The 15,000-nt window shown below is 39.3% G+C and overlaps 1 protein-coding gene across 3 annotated transcripts; it reads left to right on the top strand.

Moving 5' to 3' along the window:
• The first annotated feature begins 2,335 nt into the window (after nucleotides 1-2,335).
• On the top strand, nucleotides 2,336-13,249 carry LOC137975516 (tetratricopeptide repeat protein 28-like). 3 transcript variants are annotated; one of them, XM_068822627.1, is made up of 6 exons: nucleotides 2,336-2,465; nucleotides 2,914-2,984; nucleotides 3,315-3,385; nucleotides 4,265-4,308; nucleotides 5,343-9,106; nucleotides 11,191-13,249. In XM_068822627.1, exon 5 carries the CDS (start codon nucleotides 5,411-5,413, stop codon nucleotides 9,098-9,100), a length of 3,690 nt encoding a protein of 1,229 aa, XP_068678728.1. In that variant the 5' UTR covers nucleotides 2,336-2,465; nucleotides 2,914-2,984; nucleotides 3,315-3,385; nucleotides 4,265-4,308; nucleotides 5,343-5,410; the 3' UTR covers nucleotides 9,101-9,106; nucleotides 11,191-13,249. The 3 variants fall into 3 exon arrangements, 2 of the variants coding, with proteins under 2 accessions (XP_068678728.1, XP_068678729.1); XR_011117579.1 differs by lacking the exon at nucleotides 5,343-9,106; XM_068822628.1 differs by lacking the exons at nucleotides 2,336-2,465; nucleotides 2,914-2,984; nucleotides 3,315-3,385; nucleotides 4,265-4,308 and having other exon boundaries at nucleotides 5,032-9,106.
• Nucleotides 13,250-15,000: the final 1,751 nt, after the last annotated feature.

Below are 15,000 nucleotides of genomic sequence, written 5' to 3'. Positions count from 1 at the left end.
TATTTAGAATCATTAGTGATTGTTTTCAAACGAGACGGGAGTATTTAGGATTTTGAATTTTGAATTTAGTTCAAGGTTTTCTTAATAAGGATTATGAGAATCGCTTAAGACCGTTGTATTGTGAAATGGGAATATTACGTTCGCTAAGGGGGATTTTAGTTGGTTTCATATCGTATTTCAAAATGGGTTCACGACATTTTCAGTGATTGCGGTCGCATTAGGGAGTTAACAGTACTGTAGTGTTATATCAAGTTCTATTGTTCAGTGTTCCCTTAGGGATTCAAAACACCAAAGAGTTGAAACTAGAGTAGTGTCAACACTAGTGTTACACTTTGTTTCTCTCAAGTGCCACCTCAACCAGTAAAGCAGTGAACAAACAACATACATTTCGAACGCTTTATTGAATTTTTTTCTCTTAGAGTATTATCTTTATGTCATGATATTTTTGTTGGTTTGAAAAAAAGTTATTTTATCAGCACTGTATGTGACTTGAGACGCGCACATAAATTTAATTTGTGAATTTCGGAGGAAAAGTCGGCTAAACAAACTTTAGACATTTGTGTCATTTCTTCTATTTCTTTCTTCTACAACTTTTCTTCTTATTATTATTATTCTTGTTGTTGCTGTTTTCATTATTATTTTAACTCTTTTTTTACATTTATTTGCATTAAAAATTAAATTAAAGGGGTAATCATAAAGTCCTAATAATGTTAAGTCCTAGAAAACTGTACTTTATAATCAATGCTCAAACTTTGTCTCGTCTTGTCTTGTCTTGTACATGTAGAAAAATAATCCTAACTTAAAAATGTGACGTAAGTTACATTTGTTGTCTCACTGTTTTGTCAGTGTGTTTATGAAGATTCGTTGTCCTGAATTTGTTTCTTTCTCAGTCATAACTATGAGTTAGCATTTGGAATCTCGATTAACTTGGACAAAGCACAGCGCTTGTTGAATGGAGATTCATTGATGACGCATTCAATGCTCTTCACTGGGGTCTCCTGGGAGGTATGTTGAATGAAGCATCACCATCCTTAAATATTAGGGGACATGGCCAAAACCTTACAAAAAAATGTTGATTGAATGTTGCATTTATCCAACATGCTGAAAATTATGGGGTGGACAAACTATATCAAACATCCTGTCAACGTGCTTGATCCAACATAAGACTCACAGGGTTGTGGGTAAGGTATCTATGGTGATAAATCGATTTTAATCACAATGCGCATGTGTACTCGCACCATCTTGGTTGAGACTGGTCAAACGAAAAATTCACACATCGAACACGAGAACAAAAGAAATGTTGGAAGATTTTGAATCCAATGTTTGATGCTGTATAAAACTAGTTCCAACATTATCTAACATGTTCAATGGTCATCAAACATAATGGCCAAACGCTAAAACGTTAGCTCACCCAAAGGTTTGACATTTATCGTTCGGCAGGGCCTTTAAACTTCATTCATTTGCGACATGTATAAACTTTAGCTTAATCAATACCAATTATCCTGTTTCCAACAGGACCAAGAGGATATGAGGTAAGAGAGAGAATCCCTGTGCCCCCATAACAATTATTTGATATTCGGTGATTCTGAGCTGTTCCAGAGCAACGCACCGTACCGCACCGCACCACCATAGCTAAAACTGTCGTCCAAAAAATGGTATTGGAACAGCAAGTTTGTTCACGGAGTCCCTCAGTGAATAATTAGTAACATCAGATCGATTGATAAATACGTATACATCGCTTCAATACTCGGGTGTACGACCATTGAAGGCTTTAAAGACCATAGTGGTTTAATTTCTGCTGCCTACCCAACTAATTCCTAAACGGCTCAAGGAGATAGTAAGAAACAGCAGAAAAACGATCATTAGTAGAAAGTTGATTTTTATTCTGATCAACAATAACAAATTTGGTTTTTGCCCATGGTCAAAGCGATCTTCTAATGGCAAATTGGGTGCTCAGTCGTTTTCGAGTTTTGAGTGCTTCGTTTTCGAATTGGGATTCCACTTCGTTTTCCGGCGACTTAGGGCGCTTGTTTCGATTTCGACCTTTTGGGTGCCTCGTGCTATGTCCTTCGTTTTCGAGTGCTTGGTTTTCTATACTTACCCTGCCTTAAAGCTTTGAGAACAGCATAAATAAGCATGCTGGTTTAGTTAGATGTGTATGTCTACTGGCAGTAAGGATCATATCTAAATCGTCGGGTACTCTTAAAGCCGGAGACTTTTTTTCTTTTATCTTTACCAGGCGTAATTTCCCTTTTTCGTTTATTGGCGATAATGCTGGAGTCAAAACAACGTGATATCACAGAGCTGATAATAGAATGATTTCCGCTATATATTCAAAACTGCAACTGAACAAATCACTTTCGGTGCCTTCGCCAAGTAAACACGATTCTTCCAAACTGCTGTTTTCTTGTTCTGCTGTAATCTCTGTATTGTTGAAACGAAGTCTTTTAAATTACTTGCAAAAGGTAAGTTAAGTGCTTTAAAGGGACAATTAATTCTATCCGAAAATCGCTACTTTGAAACAAAGCATTTATGGTCACATTGTTAATCGAGATCAGGTTGGCTCAAAAGATGATCTTCTGTTTGCTAAGCTTATCAAAAAAAATTCGTGTCACTATATCACTATATCACTATATCTTAGAACTCGATTTAAAGATAAAAAGTGCTTGCGTTTTGCTTTTGACACCATTACAGCTTGTTATAGTTTTTTTTTTTTTTTAAGTTTAATTCATGCTAAATGTTTTAGATTAGTTTCACACTGTGACAAAGGAACGGAAACTAAAGTGTATGTTTCTAGACTAGTACATTGAGGCAAAGAAAGTAATTGTGAGGCACGGATCATTCCAAGAAAGAAGAGTATTTCCATTTTGTTATCCGTGTTTCTTTTCTTCCCCTTTTTTTTTTGTAAATCAGACTGCAGATTTCGTTCTTTGGTCGCGCTCTAATTACTATGCTGTGTCTTTCTGAGTGTCTCAGGAAATAAGGTCAGTATTTCAAGTTCGTCCTAATGATTGTAAATACTTTAATACTTCAAGAGTATTGACACTAGCACTGCCAAACTGCCAACGGCTGTGATTAAAATTCAGGACGACTAAATAATATCCTAGGCCTGCAGGCTTTACAAAACAACCGTGACGCCTGTTTGAATTGAACAAACGTTTCAGGCGCGCTACTACTACTACTACTACTACGTGTATGTTTCTAGTACATTGAGGCAAAGAACAGTAATTGTGAGGCACGGATCATTCCAAGAAAAAAGAGTATTTCCATTTTGTTATTCGTGTTTCTTTTTTTTCCTTTTTTTTTTTAATCAGACTGCAGTTTTCGTTCTTTGGTCGCACTGTAATAACTATGCTGTGTCTTTCTGAGTGACTCATGAAAAAAGGTCAGTAATTTTCAAGTTCGTCCTAATGATTGTAAATACTTTAATACTTCAAGAGTGAAACTAGCGCTGTGTGCTTGACTATACCGGTTCGCCAACGGCTGTGATTAAAATTCAGGATGAATAAAAAATATCCTAGGCCTGCAGGCTTTACAAAACAACCGTAACGCGTGTTTGAATTGAACAAACGTTTCAGGCGCGCTACAGTTAAAGTGCTACTATGATCAAAAAATCATTTCCTTTTCTCTTTAAATTTTCAGTGTGTGTGGCAAAATTTTGAGCTTGGATGTTTATCCAAAGGCTGTTTACTTTGAGTGTAAATTTTGGATTTCACGGTCCGCCAATACTCACGTTCAAAACTGACCGATGGGACCTCAGAGGGTTGGATCGAGGGAAAGTGATGTCATTTACTCACCAGCTTAAAATGCAGTTCATTTTATATGCAAAACACTAGTTTAAAAGTCTGAAAGTCCGAAACTTCCGTGCTGCATATTAATTAAGCCTCGTACACACCCATTGCATTGTTAAACTCATGAGTCTTTTTCGTTAAATTCTCCTCGATCCAGCTCTCTCAAATATTTCAAAGTTAGTAATGGCCTACCATTAAATAGGAAAATTCTAGTTAAAATAAACAGATGTCTTTTTGAAATCAAGGCTTAAAACTTGGGTCACTTAGTGTTTAGTTAACATAGTTTTGAAATCCAAAGAAAACACTTGAAGTGTATCTTTTTTATCAGTGGAGAAGTAAATCATCGATCGATATTAGCTTAAGTCCTGCATCGTGGTAAACTTTAGTTTTTATCCCACTTTTTCTTGTTTTTCTAACTTATTCGAAAACTCCATCGATACATGACTATTTAATTTGTCGCTATTCTTTTCTAGTGACAGTTCACCTTCCCGCCTCATCGATACGACTCATTCATTTGGTAGGAAAATCTTCTTTCTGCTCTCTGATTGTAGAGGTGATTTTAGGTTATTTTTTTTAGGGGGAGGTGGTGTTTGCAGTCTCTAATACACCTCAATGCCCCCGCCCCTTCCACGTCAAAAAGGCTTCGAACATAAAGTATCATGTTCTTAACCAAACGCAATGCCATTCCTTTCTACATGTGATGAAGTTACGATGTTTCACAGTTTGTAGCTCCAATATTCTCTAACTTGCTCAATGAACCCCTGATCCTTGGCATGCATTTATATATTATTGTGAACACCCAGTCAACTATGATAAAATAAATGAATAGGACATTTTATGGCGAGTCGTCTGCCCTAAGTTTTTCTTCGTTAAAGCTGTCATTGTGCTGGGTTTTTAGTGATAAGTGACATTTAGACCTCTGTGATTATATGAAACGCGTTTTGTCATATAGCAATTGGTAAGCCAAATGCAAAACAAGGTGGCATGAATGCGTAAAGATTCAAGAAGCAATTTTTCGGAAGGAATGTTTAAAGCTCTTGTTCTTTCCAAAAAGTTAGTTCACTATTGTGCCAGCATTCTAGCTCACTCGGTTTTCATTGGCAACGCGATGCTTCATTTTGCAACTGCCGCACTTGATTGTATTTGTTTTGTGATTAAGCAAGCAAAGCAGAACTTTTTTCCTCATTGGTTGACTTATGAAAAAAAGGAGGGCATGATTTGGAGTTATTGGTAAGCGGCAGTCATCCAGAACCTCTTATTACTTTATGCTTCTCGCTCTGTTGCTTAAACTCAAAGAACGCAATTAATTCCAAGGTGCAGCTCTGTTTGCCACAATCGTGGCCGTTTATTTGCTAACAAAACAAATGAATTATTTTATCTAGAATCGTGATTGATTTCTTGCAAAGGCGAGGGCAAATCCGCCGTGCTAACCGGTTGATACCACCCCTTAACTGACCACCCTGGGAGGGAATAGGATGGGGAAAAACGTCTTCGTTTCGAAGCTAAACATCAAATCAAACAGCAAGCATCTTTATCTTTCTTTCCTTCCAGCTTCATCCTTGATTTGTCATTGGATCATCTCATCGAAAAAGTTTTAATTGTCATTTAGTTATTGAAGAATGGTAGATGGGAAGCTAAAGGCTGTAGAGCAGCGAATGCTAGAGCTTGCCATTGCGATAAGTGTAGAGGACAGGTATCGTGAAGGAAGGGCTCATTTTCATCTTGGCGGTGCTTACCTCAACCTACCTGATTATCAACAGGCCATAAAAACGTATGCACAAGCATTACCTATTTTCATAGAAATAGGCTGCAGGATGGAGGAGGGATCAACCTATGAAAATCTGGGAAATGCGTATTTTTGTCTAGGTAATTTTAAGGAAGCCATTGATTACTACGAAAAACATCTTAGTATTGCTAAAGAAGTAGGGGATAGGGCTGGGGAAGGATCAACCTATGGAAATCTGGGAAATGCGTATTTGTGTCTAGGTAATTTTAAACAAGCCATTGAGTACTACGAAAAACATCTTAGTATTACTACAGAAGTAGGTAATAGGGCTGGGGAGGGAGCAGCCTATGGAAATCTGGGAAATGCCTATCTTAGACTAGGTAATTTTAAACAAGCCATTGAGTACTACGAAAAAGACCTTAGTATTGCTAAAGAAGTAGGGGATAGGGCTGGGGAAGGATCAACCTATGGAAATCTTGGAAATGCCTATCGTAATCTAAGTAATTTTAAGCAAGCCATTGAGTACTACGAAAAACATCTTAGTATTGCTAAAGAAGTAGGTAATAGGGCTGGGGAGGGATCAGCCTATGGAAATCTGGGAAATGCGTATTTGTGTCTAGGTAATTTTAAACAAGCCATTGAGTACTACGAAAAACATCTTAGTATTACTACAGAAGTAGGTAATAGGGCTGGGGAGGGAGCAGCCTATGGAAATCTGGGAAATGCCTATCTTAGACTAGGTAATTTTAAACAAGCCATTGAGTACTACGAAAAAGACCTTAGTATTGCTAAAGAAGTAGGGGATAGGGCTGGGGAAGGATCAACCTATGGAAATCTGGGAAATGCCTATCGCAATCTAGGTAATTTTAAACAAGCCATTGAGTACTACGAAAAACATCTTAGTATTGCTAAAGAAGTAGGGGATAGGGCTGGAGAGGGATCAGCCTATGGAAATCTGGGAAATGCCTATCGCAATCTAAGTAATTTTAAACAAGCCATCGAGTACTACCAAAAACATCTTAGTATTGCTAAAGAAGTAGGTAATAGGGCTGGGGAGGGAGCAGCCTATGGAAGTCTGGGAAATGCGTATTTGTGTCTAGGTAATTTAAAACAAGCCATTGAGCACTACGAAAAAGATCTTAGTATTGCTAAAGAAGTAGGGGATAGGGCTGGAGAGGGATCAGCCTATGGAAATCTTGGAAATGGCTATCTTAGTCTAGGTAATTTTAAACAAGCCATTGAGTACTACGAAAAACATCTTAGTATTGCTAAAGAAGTAGGTAATAGGGCTGGGGAGGGATCAGCCTATGGAAATTTGGGAAATGCCTATCGCAATCTAGGTAATTTTAAACAAGCCATTGAGTACTACGAAAAAGATCTTAGTATTGCTAAAGAAATAGGTAAAAGGGCTGGAGAGGGATTAACCTATGGAAATCTGGGAAATGCTTATTGCGAACTAGGTAATTTTAAACAAGCCATTGAGTACCACGAAAAGGATCTTAGTATTGCTAAAGAATTAGGTAATAGGGCTGGGGAGGGATCAGCCTATGGAAATCTGGGAAATGCGTATTTGTGTCTAGGTAATTTTAAACAAGCCATTGAGCACTACGAAAAAAATCTTAGTATTGCTAAAGAACTAGGGGATAGAGCTGGAGAGGGATCAGCCTATGGAAATCTTGGAAATGCCTATCTTAGACTAGGTAATTTTAAACAAGCCATTGAGTACTACGAAAAACATCTTAGTATTGCTAAAGAAGTAGGTAATAGGGCTGGGGAGGGTTTAGCCTATGGAAATTTGGGAAATGCCTATCGCAATCTAGGTAATTTTAAACAAGCCATTGAGTACTACGAAAAAGATCTTAGTATTGGTAAAGAAATAGGTAATAGGGCTGGAGAGGGATTAACCTATGGAAATCTGGGAAATGCTTATTGCGAACTAGGTAATTTTAAACAAGCCATTGAGTACCACGAAAAGGATCTTAGTATTGCTAAAGATGTAGGGGATAGGGATGGCGAGGGATCAGCCTATTTAAATCTGGGAAATGCCTATTGCAATCTAGGTTATTTTAATGAAGCCATGGTGTACCATGAACACAGTCTTAGTATTTTCAAGGAAATTGGAGACTGTCTAGGAGAGGGAATCGCGTGGTATTCGCAAGGTCATGATCATGAATTGTTGGGTTCCTTGAGTAATGCACTCAGTTGTTATCGTTCAAGTATAAAACATTTTGATGAAACAAGGCATAGTCTGAAGTCAGAAGATGGATGGAAAATAAGTTTTCGTGATTCTTATCGCGTGTCATACACTGCTCTGTGGAGGACACTTTTGAAGAATGGAGAGATTGAAGAAGCTTTGTATGCTGCTGAGAAGGGTCGTGCACAGGCTTTGATGGATATTTTGAAAGATCAATACGGCCTTGACTCTCAGTCATTTTCTGCACTTGCTCCGAATCAAACTCTTACAGCTGCATTAGAGCGTTTACCCTCACAAGCCGTTTTTGTGGCACTTGACGAGAACAAGATCACGTTTTGGGTGCTAAGAAAAGACAGTAAGATCAGCTTTCGACAACACGAAATCGCAAATGGAAGTGCTGATTTGTTGATGGAAACTTTTTTGAAAGAGATCGCCGTATGGGATGGTGTCAAATGCGAGAATCGTTCATTGGATACACTACGCAATGACCTGTCTTGCAGCAAAAAACCTATCAGTGAGAAAACAGTTCTACCATCTTCATCCTCCGTTAACACCTTACAACCGTTGTATGAAGTCTTACTCGGGCCAATTGCAGACTTGCTCCAAGAAAATGAGTTAATCGTTGTTCCCGATGGACCATTTTGCTTGGCTCCATATTCTGCATTGAGTGAATCTATCAGGATCCGCATTGTTCCGTCGTTGACCACTTTTAATGTGATCGTTGGTGCACCTGAAGACTTCCACAGTAAGGCTGGAGCACTGGTTGTAGGTGATCCGTGGTTGAAGGAAGTTACTAACAAGAAAGGGGAGCCCATTTTGGAGCAGCTTCCGTGCGCAAAACAAGAAGTAGAGATGATTGGACAACTTCTGCAGACAACACCGCTGACTGGAAAAAGTGCCACGAAAGCTGAGGTGCTGAAAAATATGAAATCAGTTGCTTTAGTTCACATTGCAGCACATGGATGCCAAAAAACGGGAGAAATTGCTTTAGCCCCAAATACCGAACGCAAATCCGCAATCCCCAAAGAGGAAGACTTCATCTTGAAAATGTCGGATGTTCAGACAATTTCTCTTCGAGCAAGACTAGTTGTGCTGAGCTGTTGTCACAGTGGCCGGGGAGAAGTGAAGTCTGAGGGAGTAGTGGGAATTGCAAGGGCTTTCCTGTGTGCTGGAGCTCGGTCTGTTTTGGTGTCACTCTGGGCAATTGATGACGAGGTAACGTTGCTGTTCATGAGGAGCTTCTACCAGCACCTGGTAGATGGAAAAAGCGCAAGTGCAGCTCTTCAACAAGCAATGAAATCTTTCCGAGAGTCAAAGCAGCATTGCGCTGTAAAGCACTGGGCGCCATTTGTGCTGGTTGGCGATGATGTCACGCTGGAATTTCCATAAATAATGGTAAGTTAAGTTCGAATTTAACTCAGAAAACAAGAATACTTTCAAATTGGAGAATTGGCGATAGGAATCAAATAAGCCTAAGATGGCACGATAACGAGATGCTGCAATAGACAAAAGTAGTTGGGAAGGTTATGTAAATGAACCGCACCAGAGCTGTATGTACTTCAACCCGCTTCTGTTAAAGCGCGAAAAAAATAGTTTCACCTTCTCTCATATAGACCCCTCCCCCCTATTTAATGTTGGAAGGTAACTCTACAGTTTCCGACTAAAACCATTCAGTTTTGCACAACATTGAATAAGGGGGGAAGGGAGAGAAGCAATGAAGACGTCAAAAGTACTAACCCTTCCAACAGTTTTGTCTATGATTGTAGCTTCGTAGTGTAAACAATCCAAAGTTTCCTCTAACACGCTTTTTGTCACAAATGTAATTTCCACATACCTAACCTGCATATTTAAAGGAAGCACTTTACATTGGTGGACAAACTGTTTTCGTTCAGCCTTTTCTGGCTTTTTGTTAACTGGTGAAGATGGCTCATTTTATCATCTCGTGATGTCTCTTTTGGTGTTTCCGTTCTTCCAGAGATCTCTAAACGTCATCTTTTGTAAGGAATTCGAAGACAGCATCGTCCTGCACGTAGCCATTCGCATCTTAATTTCACGATCCGTTCACTATACATGCAGATGGGGACATACTACCTTTCAGCATCTTATTTTTAGCAGTATGCGGAAGGTGTGTCATAAGTTGCCTGACGCTCAGTGGTAGAGCGCATGTTTTCTACTTAGATAACTTCAACAGATGTTAAGAGCATATGAATTTTTTTCTACGTGTACCTGTGTTGAATGCTGTAGAATATATTATCATATATTTGAAATAACCCATTAATAACCCAGGCGTGAACGGGGCTCGAAGCCATGGCTGTGCGATTGTGCTACACTACTCTACCAACTTAGCAACCAAGTTAACTGGGAGCCTGGTCACTTTTGAGTTCGAATTGCATCCCGTAAAAGGCCCAAGGGTGAAAGATTGGGGCTATAGACTATTATTGCCATGTGCATATATTTAAACTGTGGAAATTGAAATACATGAAAAGAGTAGTCGACGAGCGATGTTAAGCAGAAGCTTAATCATTCTATATTTTTCTTGATCACCTACATCTACATGTTCCAGCACTCGGCTGATTTAAAGCTGTTCTGCCTTGGTGACCTCATACACCATAAGCCTTTTTAGAGCCATCACTGCCAAGCCGGCCTCCTTAATTTGCTGGAGAGAACAGGACAGCAACAACACCCAGGACTCCATCCCCTAGTCTTCTCCAATAGTGTGGGTTCTTTAACGTCCCGGAATGTATGAACATAAAAGATATTTGTGAGACGGTGCCAACGGTTTATAGTCCTTATCCGAGAAGACCTGGATGTCTAACAATTTGCATATGAAATTACAAAGGTATTGCTTTCTCCTCAGTTATTTTAAGACCCTGAGTGTTGATCCTGCCGAGGTTGGAGCCCGCGACCTCCCACATGACAGCCCGATGCCCAACCAACTGAGCATCATTCATTTGTTCATTTCTTACAGAATATAGTGACGGGCGCCCAGTTGGCTTGATAGCTCAGTTGAGCAGTAGAGTTGTGCAGTGCAGTGCAATCGCGCGGTTCGCGCCTCGTTCAAGCCTGGGTTTTTTTCCAAGCTTTCTTTTGCAACTTGCAACTGCTTATGAAAGCCCCATGTTCACCCAAAAGGCATTGCACGCCGCGTTGAATTTCACACGGACAGAAAATCCGAAAATCACCGGCGAGTACCCAATCAAAACGCTGGAACTATTTCAAAACAACGACACAAGCCCGCAATGTATTTTGGATGAACATAGGCCTTTAAGTTGCTGGTTAAATGAGATGATCTCCAAGATCTCCTTGTACCCGTTTTGTTGAGTCACTCATTGGGTAAAATTAAACCATCTCATTTATGTGGCACCAATTAACTTCTCGGTCCGTCATCACTGTGACAGGTCGATTCTTGAGAGGACGCTTTATATATTACGTTTGAACTGCAGTCCAAGCTGAAATGATTTTGATATTTTTGCGTCCAGGGAAATTCAAAACAGGAAGGTGACGAAAACTCTTTGGAACTGAAGACAACAAAATGGCAGTGGAGAATTCCTGGGGCGAGGAGAAAGACAAACCAGGATATTTAACGATGACGGATGAGTGGTTCACTGAGTTGTTGTGGACAAAAAATATGTTCCAGCTGATGTAATGGCGGTGTTGGAGGAAGAGCCAATAGTGCTAACGGCATGGGACCCCATGGGCTCTCTTGCCTGCGCCTCTTTAATCAAGGGGACCATCAATGTCATTTGTGATTTTAATGGTAATTCTCCACCTCGAATTCAGGCTTCCTCTCCACGACAAATTAGAGAGCCTTGGTTCGAGGTTGGGGTCGAACTAGTTTTAACTGGCGTAATATACACGAAAAATTACTCTGCTCTGCTCGACTAAAAAAGAGTGCAGCTCTCATGTAAAGCCCCGTGCGAACGGACGCAACATTGTTGACCAAGAACTGCCAACATTGCAGGGTGTTACATGTTGCGTCCGTTTGTACACCCACCCCGTTCCATAACGTTGCGTGTAGTTTGAATCTGGTCAAACTTTTGAGTCAACTATTCCACTCATTTCTTTTTTTCCCTGATCGCCGAAGCGTAGCGCAACAATGTTGAATCCGTTTACACAGCTCTTTCATCATTGTTGGGGTCACGCACGCGCATGACATATGGTCTCCATGGAGATATCAAGGCATTAACCTTTTGAACAATCTTGTCCCAGTGCCCACGTGTCTTTTGGACAGCGCCAAAACACGGAGCTCTGGAATAATTCATTTTCAGAACTGTGTTGATAAGCTTATTGTTCATCAAATCGCTCATGCGTCAACTACTGAGTGTAAAGTAGCTTTTAATTTACGAATATGTCGCAAAAATCTCCAACTAAACTTGTAAACACGAAGATTTGTCGCTGCTGTCGTAAACCGTTGAGTTCTAATGATCGCCTTATTTTACTTTTCTGTGAAACCGGAACTCCTAAAATCTTGGAGTTCCGGAAATGGATTATTCCAAAGCTCCGAGTCTTGGTGCTGACCAAAAGAGGCGTTGGCTCTGGGGACGAGATTGCCTTTTGAAAACAAGATGGTAGCCGAATTTTGTAAGTTTACAATGTCTTATGGGTCGTATAATTCTCATAATACACACTACACGGCTTACATTGTTTGGAGTTGTTGCATCTGTTTGCACGGAGCTTAACAAGGGTGCAAATTTGTAACACGAGTGGAAATTAGATATACACGGTTGAATGACTTTTTGATCGACAGAGATCTGTTTCAACCAATCAGTTGAATAAGTTTCAAAATAATTAAAGGGCTTGCTGGCACTTTTTTTTCATTTGTTGTGCTTTTCTTTCTTTATACCTTTTTTTATGTATTTTATTAGCCCTGCAATTTTGTTAGTCTGGGGAAATTTACTCGTGCTTATTTCTACCAAAGTCAAAATCATGTCATCAACTATACTAATTTCGCATTTGCTTCTGCCTTATTTTTCAAGAATCGAAACCTGTGTTGGTTTAGATTGAGGCACTAAAAGTCGCGGGAACACAAACGAGAGCCGCCATCTCTTTGTTGAGGTGTAGCAATACGGATTCTGCAACTTTATGAAAACGCGAATGAATCGGTTACCAAGAGTCACTTGGCAACAGAAAATTTCTTTAAAGGAGTCAACATCGATCATAGACAGTATTCATAAATGGAGGCCAAGAAACTATTATTTTGTGTGTGTGTGTGCCAGTTAGTCCAACAAGCCTCGTTCTAAAGCAACTTTTGTATTTTGTCAACTCCTATCAAGGCTAGTTGGTCTAGAATATTAGAACAAGGACAATAGAATAATGTATTGACCACCAGCTATGAATATGGTCTATGATATGTAACCGAAACACGAAAAAGTTGCCTAAGAAAAGAGTTCAATTTCTGAGGAATACCCTCAGTAGCCGCCTTTATGTTAAAGAGGCTCAAACCAGTTTTCAAGATCTACTTAGAACCAATGAAATGCGTGCATAATTTGACGATTCTTAAAGGGGCTAGGTCACGCTATTTTAGGTAATTTTGTTCAATTTTGTTAATTATGAGCTCTAAACGTCAAATTGGCAGACCAAGAGTCTTTCATTTGCAAAATCACGGCCACATAACTACTGAGAATGATTTTCCAGCTGTGTAAATGACATTTTGAGATAAACTGATATAAATTTGAAAAAAGGTGGGCCCGACGTTTTTCAAATTTACCGAAATCAATCCATTTCAATCCTCTCCAGTTTTGTCTATCCATGTTCCTTCTTGGCTTCCCTGTGTTTTGTTAGAGTTCTTCTATAGTTTTGAACAGTTATTTTGATATTTTAGTTAATTCTACGACCATTCGATCAGTGCTGAAATTGCCAAAAATTGCGTGACCTAGCCCCTTTAAGGTCTTGTTTTCCCAAGCGAAACAAGCTCGAGAAACTTAAGCAAACTCCAAAGCATTTAATTAAGCCATAAGTACCTTTTGATGCGACGACGTTAAGTTGATGTTTCGGTGTATGTTGTCTGTGCTTTTTCTTGGGTCGCGTGTGAAGATTTCTTTCGGCCTCGTTTTGAAAGCAAGGCCAGTTCAGAGTCTGACGTCAGACGCACGGCGACATGGTATCAGTTTGTTAAACATTAGGGATAGGCTGGTGGTAATAATGCACTTTTATTGACAATTAGGCGGTCTTGAAGGCCTCAAAATGTAAACACAAAAATGTGCTTTTAGCAATGCTACTGTCAGAAAATAAAGCGAGTTAAAAGTGTTTTTGTATAGTATATTTCTGGAAGTGAAGGACTGAAATTGCGAAAATCATCTGAAACTAAACGTCACACCACTAACGCTTGTGATTTAACATTTAAGGTAAAAATTAAAGGTCAGTGCACAGTTTGATAAGAGAAAAATTAAGACACAACATTCATTGGCAGGGTTAGTTTTGCATCACAACTGCTGGTGATATCTTGTTTCTTCCAGCGCAGTTTTCATAAAAGGCCTTTACAGTAATCAGGGGCACCCAACGAGAATATAGTTCAAAACCACTTAAACATAGCATTGTTAAACGTATTTTAGTCTTAAAACGGTAGATATAGCCATATTTTTATCCCCTAAAAATTTTCCATCTGTTCGGATTCCCTAGCTGAAAGTCTAGTGATCCGAAAATTATAGGGATCAAAACTTACCTTTTCGAAAATTTCAGCCAGAAAAAAGGCTCCCGAAAATTCTAGGGACCTTTTTAGGGTAAAAATCCGTTAAAAATGGGCAATTGTACCATTTTTTAGATATTCGAAAATCCTAGGACAGGCAGGCAAGCGAGAAATTTTACAACAAATGTTCCGAAAATTCTAGATCTCAAATCGTCTTCCGAACAGATATTTTCCGAAAATTGACGTTGGGTGCCCCTGACTAATTTTCTCCTTCTTGTGCTTCAGTCAACGATCACAATGTATGTTTTCTTTAGTTGTGAATTATGTCTGGTTAAGTTGAAAGTCGCCAAATATTTACAGACAATATCGTGGCCTTTTTTTCCCATATACTCTAAGTTTAAGCCTGCATACTGACACTTCAATGGGTGAAAATCGTCCGACCCTCGCTACGTTACCAGTTATTACGCGTTTAACGAAAAACCTTATGTCAACTCTTAGGCCCGATTTAAACGTCGCATTTTACATGTGCCGAATCGAATACAAATGAGAAAAATCTATTGTTTTCGCTAATTTGCATTAGATTCGGCACATGAAAATGCGACGTTTAAAATGGGCGTAAGAGTTCAGTTACGCTGGGAATCCGTGTTAGCTATTCAAGGTAATC

This window comes from Montipora foliosa, chromosome 11 (assembly GCF_036669935.1).
Source record: "Montipora foliosa isolate CH-2021 chromosome 11, ASM3666993v2, whole genome shotgun sequence".
Lineage (NCBI taxonomy): Eukaryota > Metazoa > Cnidaria > Anthozoa > Scleractinia > Acroporidae > Montipora > Montipora foliosa.
This window is presented reverse-complemented; position numbering and strand designations above follow the sequence as displayed.